Source organism: Macaca nemestrina, chromosome 14 (genome assembly GCF_043159975.1).
Source record: "Macaca nemestrina isolate mMacNem1 chromosome 14, mMacNem.hap1, whole genome shotgun sequence".
Classification (NCBI taxonomy): Eukaryota; Metazoa; Chordata; class Mammalia; order Primates; family Cercopithecidae; genus Macaca; species Macaca nemestrina.
The window spans coordinates 38,294,604-38,306,918 of record NC_092138.1 but is presented as its reverse complement, the minus strand read 5'-3'; the positions used below and the strand labels follow the sequence as shown (position 1 = coordinate 38,306,918).

Here is a 12,315-nt window from a genome sequence, read left to right as displayed (position 1 = left end):
GCCTCAGCTCTGCTCTGAGATCAGAGCTGTGAGCAGTGGTGGCAGGAGCGGCTGTAGAGGCGGCAGTGGTGGCGGTGGGACCCCTATGCCCCACGTCCCCTATGTCCCGCGTCCCCGAGGCAGCCCACCTGCAGCCAGTATGATGGCAGTGACCGCTCCACATGGCCTGTCGCTGCTGCCTTCATGAGGGGTTCACAATTAGATCAGAAGTTCATAACTCACTCTTAACCTCAGTGACTCCTTCTTGCTGTCTTTTCATACTTTTTCCTCCCTCCCTCCCTTCCTCCCTAATACCTATATTACTGTAAAGCTTTCTATATATCTATAAAATAGGAGTAATGATAACATCTTGCAACACTTTTTGAAAACACCGTATATAAGATACATGAAACATTTAGTCTAGTGCATGGAACGCAAGGAGCAGTTATTTCTTTATTCCATTCTAAAGTGTAATGGTTCTTAAATCAAATTTTAAGACTGTCAGATTGTTTTGGGAGTTGTATTTAAAAAGAAATACCATAAACAATTTTTTTAAAAAGTCTTTTTGATTTTGAAGATCTATCCTCACCACAGATGTCAACAGGTGACTCTGTTCAAATTTCATGTGACAGATTCAGTGTCCCCACAGGCCCCGGTTCATATACAGCCTCTGCTGTGGAAGCTACCCCAGATGGTATCTGTGCCATGCTTTCGCCCTCCTAAGCAGTGATACGTCAACTCTGGGACCTCCTTCCCTTTTGTCGTGTGTTGGTATAGTTGTGCTGTTGACTTAGGCAGGTTGTCTGTCACTACCTGTGTCCCAGTGAAAATGAAGCTAATTATAACAAAGATCTATCATCCACGCAAATTCTGGCTGCCCCATGTTTGCGAAAGTGGCAATAGGATTTGCTGTGGCTCGAAGGGAATGTAAAGCCCCATGGTAACTCCTTCCCCTCAAACCCTCAGACCAGGCCATTACCTTTACAACCAGCCCTCACTTTTCTGCTGTGTGCTGCATTTCCCACGGGACCCCGAAGGCGCTGTTTTTGAGCTCTCCTTCAGAGCTTTCATCCTGACACTTACAGAGAAAGAAAGATCAGAGATGACTTCAGCTGACCACCTCATAAATTCTACAGGCACTTTATAGGGAGGAAGCAGATTCCTAAAGACAGGGGTACCTGCATGTTCCCATTGAACATTCTCTCATTCTCTCCCTGTCTCATTTAACAGCAATAGAAACCTTCCCCTTTAAAAATTTTAAGTACATTGTTATGACAAATAGCCCTTTAAAAACAAAACACTCTATTTAAGGAAATGTTAATCAGTTAAAAGAAACAGCCAATTAGTTACATGCTGTTAGTTTTGTTCCCTATGCGACATATTTTCTTGATGTCCACAGAAGCAGCTTATTAATTAGAATTAAATTAGACAAATGGCACCCTCATTTTGTCTCTTCACTTTTGTAGCATGTGATCCTTTCTGTGAATCTGTTTTAAGTGATTCTCAGTTGGCCAATCATATACCTCAACCTTGAGTTCTTAACCTTTAAGAATTTCTCATAAATTCCATTCATCTATGGATGTTACTGGTGGACTTCAATGGCTCTCCCCCATTAACATCTAGCACTACTTAGTATAGTGTACTAAAGGGAGGATTTTGCCCTCAGTACAGCAGTTTGCTAAGGACAGACAAAAGCAGTTTGCTGGTCTTGGTTGGTTCTCTTCCCTACGTTTAATAGCTGTAAGTGTACGTTGAGCTCATCACCTTGTCTTCAGAGTGCCTAGCAACTTGAAACATGATATGGCATCCAAATATTAGAACCATTAGGTTCAAAGATACTGTGCATTGTTAGACTTTAAGAAACAATCTAACTTCTTAAAAGTAAAAATCAGTGTGTAGTTTGTGGCTCCTCCTGAGCTGTGTAGCAAATAATATTCTACTAAATTCCAGGAGCTATGGTCTGTGTTGTGAGCATCCTGAGAATGTATAGTCTTTGAAAATGGCAAGCGAGCCTGGCAGACACATTCTAGAATATCAGCCATGCCTCTGTTCTGACGCATATACATGCATAGCTTCTCTGCTTTCCATTTAGAAAATAGATTTTCTGGGTTGAACAGTAATTTGAGCTGTGCAGTACCTGGCATTAGTTTAATAAAAGATCATACTCCTCACTTGTCAAAACCAACTTGAGCACAAATGCATTTTGCAGTGCAGCATTGGCAGCTTCACATAGATGGCAATGGTGATTAGCTACAGCAGTAATGGAAGGATGCCTCTCTAAGTAATGGTGACTGGAAAGTTCTAATGCCTTTCTCCCCATCTTTATGCACTTGACATTTCTGTTTTTTTAGACTACCTATAATACTGATGGTTGTATCTCATGGAATAAAAATGGAGATTTTCATGATTTGAATCTTAGTCTGTCCTATATTGTGACTTTTTAGTAGACACCCTTGTTTTATGCTTTACTTGAATTCTCTTCCTTTTCTTCTCATCTTCAGAACATGGCTTAAATTTGGACAACATCCATGACACAATAAGGCAGACAATTCATCTCATTCCTTTTATTAAACTGAGATATGGAGAAGGGAAGTGGGTGATGTGTATTGTTACATCCCTCTGAGAATAGAGATTTTTACTTGCCTCAAGCATTTGTTGGGGTTATTAAGTTTAGCCTTCTCTCTACCTCATATCTTTCCTTTGGCTGGCTGCCTAACATTGACAGACTCCGTCTGAGAGTTTGACCAGCAAAAATGATTATATATGCACCACCCATGCTTAGTGAAAGGATTTTACTATATTATCTGGAGTCTTACTTTGTATCATAGGATAATGGCATATATCCTTTTTGTAGTTTGGATCTCGTGGGCAAATCTAGAAAAATTGACATTGGGTCCCATGGGAAAGTCATGATTTTCTTGTCAGTGAGACCAATGTCTTTTCATATATATATATATATGTGTGTGTGTGTGTGTGTGTATTTTTTTTACAAAATTTCTGTGTACAAGCCCCTGAAATTATTTGTTTTTAACTGTAGTGTGATCAATTTTATTTTCTTGTTTTCAAAGAATAAATTTAAGGACCCTTTTCAGGATTTTTTTTTTTTTTTTTGGAAGAGTATCAAGTCATTACAGTGGTAGAAATTAGAAAAATAGTTCCAGATCCTAAAACATTCTAACTGGTTATTTTAATAAATTTTCCACAGTTCAATAGGTTAATTTCATTACTTGATCTCCAGAAATAAAATCCTACAGTAACATCCAGTGGTCATTTCTTTGGCTTTTCTTTAAATTTTTTATTTTTGAGATGGAGTTTCACTCTTGTCACCCAGGTTGGAGTGAAGTGGCGCTATCTCAGCTCACTGCAACCTCTCCCTCCTGGGTGACATATTTTTATACTTGTCAATATTACAAGAAAACTTCTCTGAGTGTGATGATGGCTCACACCTGTAGTTCCAGCACTTTGTAAGGCCAAGGTGGGAGGATCCTTGAGCCCTGGAGTTCAAGACATGCTGGGCAACATAGGGGGACCTCATGTCTACAAATGATGAAAACATTACCCGAGCATGGTGGTGTGTGGTTGTGGTCGCAGCTACTCTGGATGCTAAGGTGGGAGGACTGACAGCCTGGGAGATTGAGGCTGCAGTTAGCTTTGATTGTGCCACTGCGCTGAAGCCTGAATGACACAGCAAGACCCTGTCTCAAAAAACGAACAAAAAACTTCAATGCCTGACCAGAAAATTAAGATAAACGAGAAACATACCTGGAAAACATTGAGATGACACTCATACCTGTTCTCCAAGTGTACAGGAATTTTGTCTCTCTGCATTCCATTTAGAAATAAGATTTCTGTGTTTAATTTGACTTGTTTAATGCCCTCACCCATGGTGGTTTCCAGATGAGCTTTCTAACCCAGGTCCTTACATGGCAAGAGGAAGCACTTACCCAAGCATCCGTTGCCTACTTGCAGATTGTCAGAATTGCCAACTTTTCTTCATTCTTTGGGATAAGAAATGTGATGGAATCCTTTAAAAAATATCCAGTTACAGGGAAAAGGGTATCCTACTTCTAGTTTTCTTTAATTTCTAATAGTCCACACTCATTTTATGCAACAGCCCTTCGCTGTATTCACATGCTCTTGCAAGAAATTTCAAAACAGAACTTAAATGGGAAGCTGGGCTCTTACAATGGATTTCCCTTCAGGGTTGACAGTTTTTAGGCTATAGACAGGAAAAGGAAGGTAGCTAAAAATGACAGTATTGTACCATTTAATACAGCTGTGCATTTTGTTTTTCTAGGGAAATTCCCTAGAAATTTTCATTGCATAATTATAATTTCTCCATTGGATACTGACAAGCAAGTAGTTATTATCAATTTGCATTGTTTGAAACAGCAGAAAGATAAATAAAAAAACTTGTAATATATTTTTCATTTGTTTGTTTCCAGAAAAGTGACATCAATGTATAGTATTTTGTAATCCTCTCACTGTTAGTCAATTTTAAATTACTTTGGCCGGGCACGGTGGCTCATGCCTGTAATCCCAGCACTTTGGGAGGTCGAGGCAGGTGGATCACCTGAGGTCGGGAGTTCAAGAGCAACCTGACCAACATGGAGAAAACCCGTCTCTACAAAAAATACAAAATTAACCAGGCATGGTGGCGCATGCCTGTAATCCCAGCTACTCGGGAGGCTGAGGCAGGAGAACTGCTTGAACCCGGGAGGCGGAGGTTGCGGTGAGCCGAGATCGTGCCATTGCACTCCAGCCTGGGCAAAAAGAATGAAACTCCATCTCAAAAAAAAAAAAAAAAAAAAAAGAAAAATAAATTATTTCGAGGCCAGGCATGGTGGTTCATGCCTATAATCCCAGCACTTTGGGAGGCCAAGGAGGGTGGATGACGAGGTGAAGAGATCGAGAGCATTCTGGCCAAGGTGGTGAAACCCTGTCGCTACTAAAAATACAAAAATTAGCTGGGTGTGGTGGCGTGCACCTGTAGTCCCAGCTATTTGGGAGGCTGAGGCAGGAGAATCACTTGAACCCAGGAAGTGGAGGTTGCAGTGAGCCAAGATTGTGCCACTGCACTCCAGCCTGGCAACAGAGTAAGACTCCATCTTAAGGAAAAAAAAAAAAAAAAATTAAGTACTTCCCACAGCTCCTAGTAATCATCTAGTCTCTGTTGCTACACTGAGTTGCTACAGGTTGTGATATCTAGCAGGGTTGTTAGAGCCTGTTTTGCTTTCCTAATATTTTTTATCATAAGCAGGCCCCCAGTTCCAGGATCACCAACAAGCTGAATTTGCTGATGAGGTGGAAATTCATTCTCCAGGAGCAGCATTGCAAATATGCCTCTCCTAAGCTTTCCTCCTTTGGAAATAATATATAAAACTAGGAAACCTTGAAACTGGAAGCAATTTCTGCAAATTAATTTATTTCATATGTCATAGTTTTGCAATTTTTGTAAATTAATGTGTTTCATATGTCATACCAAGAAATGGTAAAGTTGAGTGATTTTTTTTTTCCTCCAAGATTATCCATATACATAATGGTGGAGCTTAGATAGAAATCTAGCTTCCTTGACTCCAAGAAAACCAAACAGAGTTAGAACACACCATCAAGCCAATGGGAACACCATGTGTGAAATCAATACAGAGAAAATACTGGTGATGAGCCAAGAAGAACGAACTTTGTTATGACTTTTTCCTTTTTTATAATCTGAGGATTGTTTTCAAAATCAATTTTAGCTATGGTTATTTAAAGCCACTTTTCAATGACATGTAACTAGAACACAGTAGGAGAGAAGAGAAAATCTGTAACAGGGATTTTTTTTTTAATTAAAAAAATAAAAAAAAGAAACAGCAGAATGTTTTGGGGCTTTGAAACATTTTCAACCAGGACATAATTGTAAGAATTCAAGGAAGTATAAAAGATGGAAGCAGTCGGAAAAATAATTAAAATACCTCCTCCTGAACACCATTATTAGTGTTTTCATTTACTTTGTTCTGTCTTTGTGTGTGTGTGCATTTTTCATTATCTGCTATCCCCACATATAACTCTATAGTATGCTTTTGTGGCTGATTATTGCATCATCAGCATTTCTCATGTGATATGATACAGACTTTATAATACTACTTGTATGATGTTTCTTCTTCAGGCCATAGTTTATTTCACTGACAGAATTCCCATAGTGTTTGTTTCAACTACTTATACTCTTTTGCTAAGCAAATGATATGATGAATATCTTTGTGCATAAATATTCATTTACATTTTATATCATTCTTGCATGATAGCTATCTAGATCTTGCAATGCAAGATGAAAAATAAGTGTTTTAAGGAAAGAGGAAGAATGTTAGGAACATTTAAAGAGCTGGAGGATGTTGAACAAGCTTCCAATGTCTGTCCTTCTAGCCTTGGTAATCTTTAAGTCTACATCTTTCTATAAAAATATCCTTGGGTTTGCTGTGACTTTGGAGGCTTCTTGACTCATCTTCTTTTATGCAAATTGTAGAGCTAAGTTTCAAGTAAGACAGCTTACCATATCTGAGTTAGAGAGTCACTTTACCATTTTCCCCTATTTCTGTTTCTTGCCAAACCTTCTAATTCAGGGCTATATTTCTTGTCTCTTTAAAATTTCCTAGCATTTCTCTTAAATGTCACTAATTTTAATAGCTCAGCAGTGGCATTGCTGCTTTCTGGCAGTGTCCTGATAGTGGCATCAAAGCAAGCGCTAAAATTTTACTCACTTTGATTGATGAGCTCATTTTGTTACAGAGGACAAATTGGATTTTTTTTTATACTGGTAATAAAAATTAACGTGTGATGTTGCTTTTCGGATGTTATTGGATCTCTACCTTAATACAGATTTCAGCAATAAAAGCACTAACAGATAACTTGACCAGGAAGTTACCTCCTTCCCCTTTAAACTACCCCCAAAAGTAAAAGTTGCTTTTCTAATTTTGTAATCCTATAGTACATTTTAAAAATGTGTGTCTTGATGGTGGTGTGGTTGAGGATGGTGGGGAGAGCAGTGGTAGTAGGATAATAGTCTGTGTTTCAGTTTTCAATTTAACTGTGGTGTTTATTTTTTATTTCAGCACCTCCAAGGTTTACACGAACACCCGTTGATCAGACAGGGGTCTCTGGCGGAGTTGCCTCTTTCATCTGCCAAGCTACGGGAGACCCAAGACCTAAAATTGTCTGGAACAAAAAAGGAAAGAAAGTCAGCAATCAGAGATTTGAGGTATTAGGTCCATTGTTCTGTTTCTCTGGGGGAAGAATGCATCTGCTCTGTCTTTGGTTTCTATGTTATTTGGCTTGCTTTACTCTGATAAAAGATGTCACTGATATATGGTATTCCTTACATTGCAAGTGATGGAAAATGTAACTCTAAATGGCTTTTTAAAAAAGGACATTTGAGGGTTCAAGGGCTAATTTTTTGTTCCCACTTGTGCCAGGGCTCAATAGTATTCCTAGGATCAATCTGTCAGTTTCATCCCCAGGTTGCAAGATAGAACTCTGCATCCTCACAGGACCACATTTGTAGGATGTATGAAAGCTTGTCTCTTCCAGAAACCTCTCATCCCATTGGCTTCTATTACGTTACTTGTTCATCCCAGAGAAAATTTGTGTGGATAGGCGGACAGTGTAGCCTACTTAATTTAAGCCAGTCAGAATCTGCCTCTGTCCTGGGAATGAGAACTGTCCCATCCCATTCCAGGCTTAGAATGAAAGAGCAGTGTTTTCCCAAAGGAAATTTAAATCCTCGTTCCCAGGAAGAATGGGAATGGATGCTGAGCAGCAGATGAAGTGGTCCACTGCCCCTCGCACCTATGTTTTACAAGTAGTGTGAACTAGAATGAGAAATTTGTTCTAGTGTTTTAAAGTACTATTCTGTAAGAAACATACCCAAACAGGTTCATACTACAGAGAAGCCTATTGAAGAAGTTGGTTTTCTTTATTCAAGAGAGCTCAGTGCACCGAAGATGGTGAAACATAAATCAAAGATTCTTTTTTGAGTGTTGTGAGAAGGCTTATAGTTTAGAAATTTGCTCATTATGGAGGAGAAATATAGGCAAGAAGATATACAGAAAGCTACCCAGAGAGGCACACAATAGCATGCCCATAATTTAAGACATGAGAAGGGTAGCTTTAATTTTAGGGGCTACCAATACCCCCAAACTGCCTGAAATTGTGAAACTCACCTCCCTTTTATTTGAGTTTCTAATCTCCTTCATGACCTAATTTACAATTTGGCAGATTAAAGGCAATTTCTAGTTAAAAGAAATATAGCAACTACAAAATTCAGAACAATTTTATTTTACTTATTTTCATAGGAACTTACAGGGTGATCAGGGGTTCCAATGTATAGAGAACCTAATTAATTACGTTTCACCATGGAAATTGGATTGTAGTTTACAAGTGAGAAGTTTAAAATTATGTCTGAAAATCAAGTACTTCATTATTATTGAAATATAATTTATTTAAATACAGAAATAGTATCTTCAGTAATATTTGGAAAATGTTTCCTATGTCATGTAGAAAATGATGTATGTATTCATCTTTGCTGCACATTTAAACAATTTTAAATGAAGTTAATTTTTTGTCAAAGAGAAGTTTGACATCACGCTTGCTAATGACAATGACTCCTGACAAAATAATGTAACAAAAATTAAATTATAATACTAAATATTTCAAAGTATGGTCTCTGCTCAGTACATAATTCCCCATAAGAGTCATATAAACACCTTGGGGGTAAATGAATTATTTTTACACAAAGCAGCTTCATCAAATTGTATCAAGTCCTGGGTTGAAAATCTTTACTATATTTAACACTAATATGTTATATATATTATAATATAATTTGTGTGCGTGTGTGTGTGTGTGTATATATATATATATATATGGTTTCACTAGTCTATATGGCGCATGAGAGCAGTACATGGTGAATGTTTTTGCTCCCTCTTCTATCCCCAGTGCTAATTATGGTGTCTGGTCCATGACAGGCATGCAATCAATACTGGATATTTTCAAACTGGGAATTACATCACTGGCTTGTAATGTGTGGTATATTGTATGTTGTAAGAGGATAGGTCTAAATCTAGGAAATAGTTCACAAATGTAAACATACAGTGACATTTATTAATAAATTAGTCAACATTTAAAGTGGTTTTGTAGTTGCTTTAACCTTTTCCTACACTAAATCATAAAATGATCATAACTTTTTTAAAATTATGGAATGCTTAACAAAGCTTCCAATATGAAACTATGAAACTTTTATTTCCTAAGATGCATAATAGATTTATTTTAAAATGTATGCTTTATAGAGTTGAAAATAAACTGTAGTGCACTGAGAAATGGGCCATTTTGGATATTTACGTGAATTTTGAACAAAAATGGAATGCACAAAGATTGAAGTGGACATATTTTGAAACTGTTGATGTCCTTTCTCTGTATGTTAATATACACACACACACACAAAATCTGGAATTAAGCATCCCATAAATATATTTATAAGGCAATCTGAGTTTATTCATAATTTAGGCACATGGGAATATTCACAGTGAAATACAAGAAAAAAAAGGCACAGCTTCTCAGTGAACAGCTGAAGGAATGCAGCATAGTTACAGAAAAGACAGAGGACGCCCCAGTATTGTATACATATTTGTTAGTATCATCGTTTTTTTTTTTTTTTTTTAAGTGGTACTTGAATTAGCTAACAAGTACCTAGGATTATCAGTGTTACTAAACTGTTTCACAGAAAAGTTCCTAATGATGGTGAATTCAGGCTTAGTGTTTAGGACATTAATTTTCTGTCTGGTGAAGCAAGCCTCCATTTTATAGCAAGAATGCTCTAAAAATGCAGAAAATGCTAAGCTAGAACAAATACTGAAATGATTTATGGCAAAATTAATGCACGCCATCAGGCTTTTGGGTTGTGAAAGCTGTCTCGTTGGCTGCCCAAGTACTAGATTTATGCAGTTTTTCTTTATGGTTTGCCCATCTATACTGTTCAGGATGAGACAGTTTAAACAAGCAGAGCTATCTGTGGTGGTGTGCATTAATTCTTCACCTTACAGTCTCATTATTGAATGAATCCACATTTGTGTATGTGCTGTCAGAGAAAGAATAATTTGAGAAGTTTATCGATCATAGCTGCAAGCCCCTTGCAAAATTAATAGAATAAAATTGCCCTAGATGCACATACTGAAATATTTTAATGAGTAAACCCTCGTGGTTTTTAGTAGGGACTAGAAATCTCCATACTTTGTATATGTAGTTACATATCTTTCTCCTTGTTCAGTAGAAGATTCACTAAGTTAAACCAAATATTTTTTCACCACTATATCAAAATTCAGTTTCAGAATGATGTCTAGTTTATTATGAGCCTGATGGCAGATCCACCACTGCATTGAGAGCTTTAGCTGAGAGGTAGACAACTGTAACAACACCTGTGACAGCTATTGTTTCCTCTAATAGGTAATAGAGTTTGACGATGGGTCTGGATCAGTTCTCAGAATACAACCCTTACGGACTCCGAGGGATGAGGCCATTTATGAATGTGTGGCCTCAAATAATGTGGGAGAAATAAGTGTATCCACCAGACTCACAGTTTTACGGGGTAAGTGCGTGAGTGAAGGTTGTTGTTTGTGTCATTGTTACAATTCTGTATCTCTTTTATAGCATCATTAAAAAGACTAGCATTGTGATGATGCTTAAATGGGAATTGCAGTTCAATAAAATGTTTATAGGCCGGGGGCGGTGGCTCAAGCCTGTAATCCCTGCACTTTGGGAAGCCGAGACGGGCGGATCACGAGGTCAGGAGATCGAGACCATCCTGGCTAACACGGTGAAACCCCGTCTCTACTAAAAAATACAAAAAACTAGCTAGGCGCCATGGCGGGGGCCTGTAGTCCCGGCTACTTGGGAGGCTGAGGCAGGAGAATAGCTTGAACCCGGGAGGCGGAGCTTGCAGTGAGCTGAGATCTGGCCACTGCGCTCCGGCCTGGGCGACAGAACGAGACTCCGTCTCAAAAAAAAAAAAAAAAAAAAAAAATGTTTATAAGAGTTGAACTTTCATTAGACAGTGAATACCTTCTCTAGTTACGGGTCTTAAAAGAACTAGAGTTCAGGGGGAGAATCAGGGGTAAAAAAGCTGAAAAAGGTATTGATTTCAAATGCCAGATACCATTTTGATTTTTGGCAGAGCATCTAGAAAGGAAACAGGATATGGTACTCTTTTGTATGTTGGCATTTCTCGTGCATGGATTTTTCATACCACATTCAGCAGCTACGTTTTTACAGCTACCATAGCTGACATTGATATTTGCAAAGTAAAGAAACAACCTCAGCCTAAAGATGAACTTTCCTTAAGCAATGGGTCAGAACCAAGTATAAGAAATACACCTGTCTTATGTGAAAAAAAAAATACGTTTTTTATTTGTCTGTTATCTTTCTTAAACCAACATGTATTGATCTAAATAACTGGGCTGACAAATCCCTTTCTTTGTCTCCGACAATGTTGCTTACACAATTTCACAAAGCACAGGGTGAGTTGCCAAATCTCCAGTACAGTGTGTTCAGTTTGTAGACTTCCTTTACAATGGGAGTGCTGGAAAATAAAGCTAGTGATGAAGACTGTGTTGTATGTCTCTAATTCAGGCTTCTGTGTAGAGATACGAACATTCCCGATTAGGCACCTCACAGTTGACATTTCCAGATTAACTATTCTGTGCCTTTATCTCTTTCTTTCCTGCACACAACTCATTTGTTTTGTTTTGTTTTGTTGTATTTTGCTCTTTTCTAAAATTGAGGAGAATAGACCTTCCTCAGATGAAGGAAATTGGAAAGGAAAGGATCAGAATCATAGAGGAACTTACATAGATTAACTACATTTCTCTTCTGTTTCATTTTTTTTTTCCCATGGAGGGATGGATTTACATTATATCTTTTATAAAATAAAAAAGTTTGATTTTATAAACATCTTGGTTTCTTCCAAGGAGGTATACCCTATTGATATTGTCAAGAACTTATTTATTTGGAGGCCAGCAGTAATTAGTAATGTAGGCCAAATTTACCTGGTGGTTTTGAAACTAAACACACACACACACACACACACACACAAAAAGAAGCAATTCAAGAGACTGAGAAAATGAGATTATTTACATATACAAAATATGTTTGAAATAATATAAACACCTTATTAAGTTGCAGGGAAAATATTGACAATTGGATGTATATATCTTTTAAATGCATGTAACAGATGCTGCTTTAAAACAGACAGGTCAGATTTGAGCTACATTTCTGGCTGTTATGACAAGCTAAGTTGGTGCAGGAAGTTTCCCA

At 37.8% G+C, this 12,315-nt stretch overlaps 1 protein-coding gene across 46 annotated transcripts in view; it reads left to right on the top strand.

Annotated features, from left to right (window-relative positions):
* Nucleotides 1-12,315, top strand: part of LOC105489121 (protein tyrosine phosphatase receptor type D) — a 2,338,800-nt gene that overhangs the window by 2,004,732 nt on the left and 321,753 nt on the right. For all 46 annotated transcript variants that reach the window (XM_011753819.3, XM_071078808.1, XM_071078779.1 and 43 more), the window contains 2 exons: nucleotides 7,068-7,213; nucleotides 10,450-10,591. In XM_011753819.3, coding sequence (XP_011752121.2) covers nucleotides 7,068-7,213; nucleotides 10,450-10,591 — 288 coding nt within the window. The remainder of the gene's footprint in view (nucleotides 1-7,067; nucleotides 7,214-10,449; nucleotides 10,592-12,315) is intronic.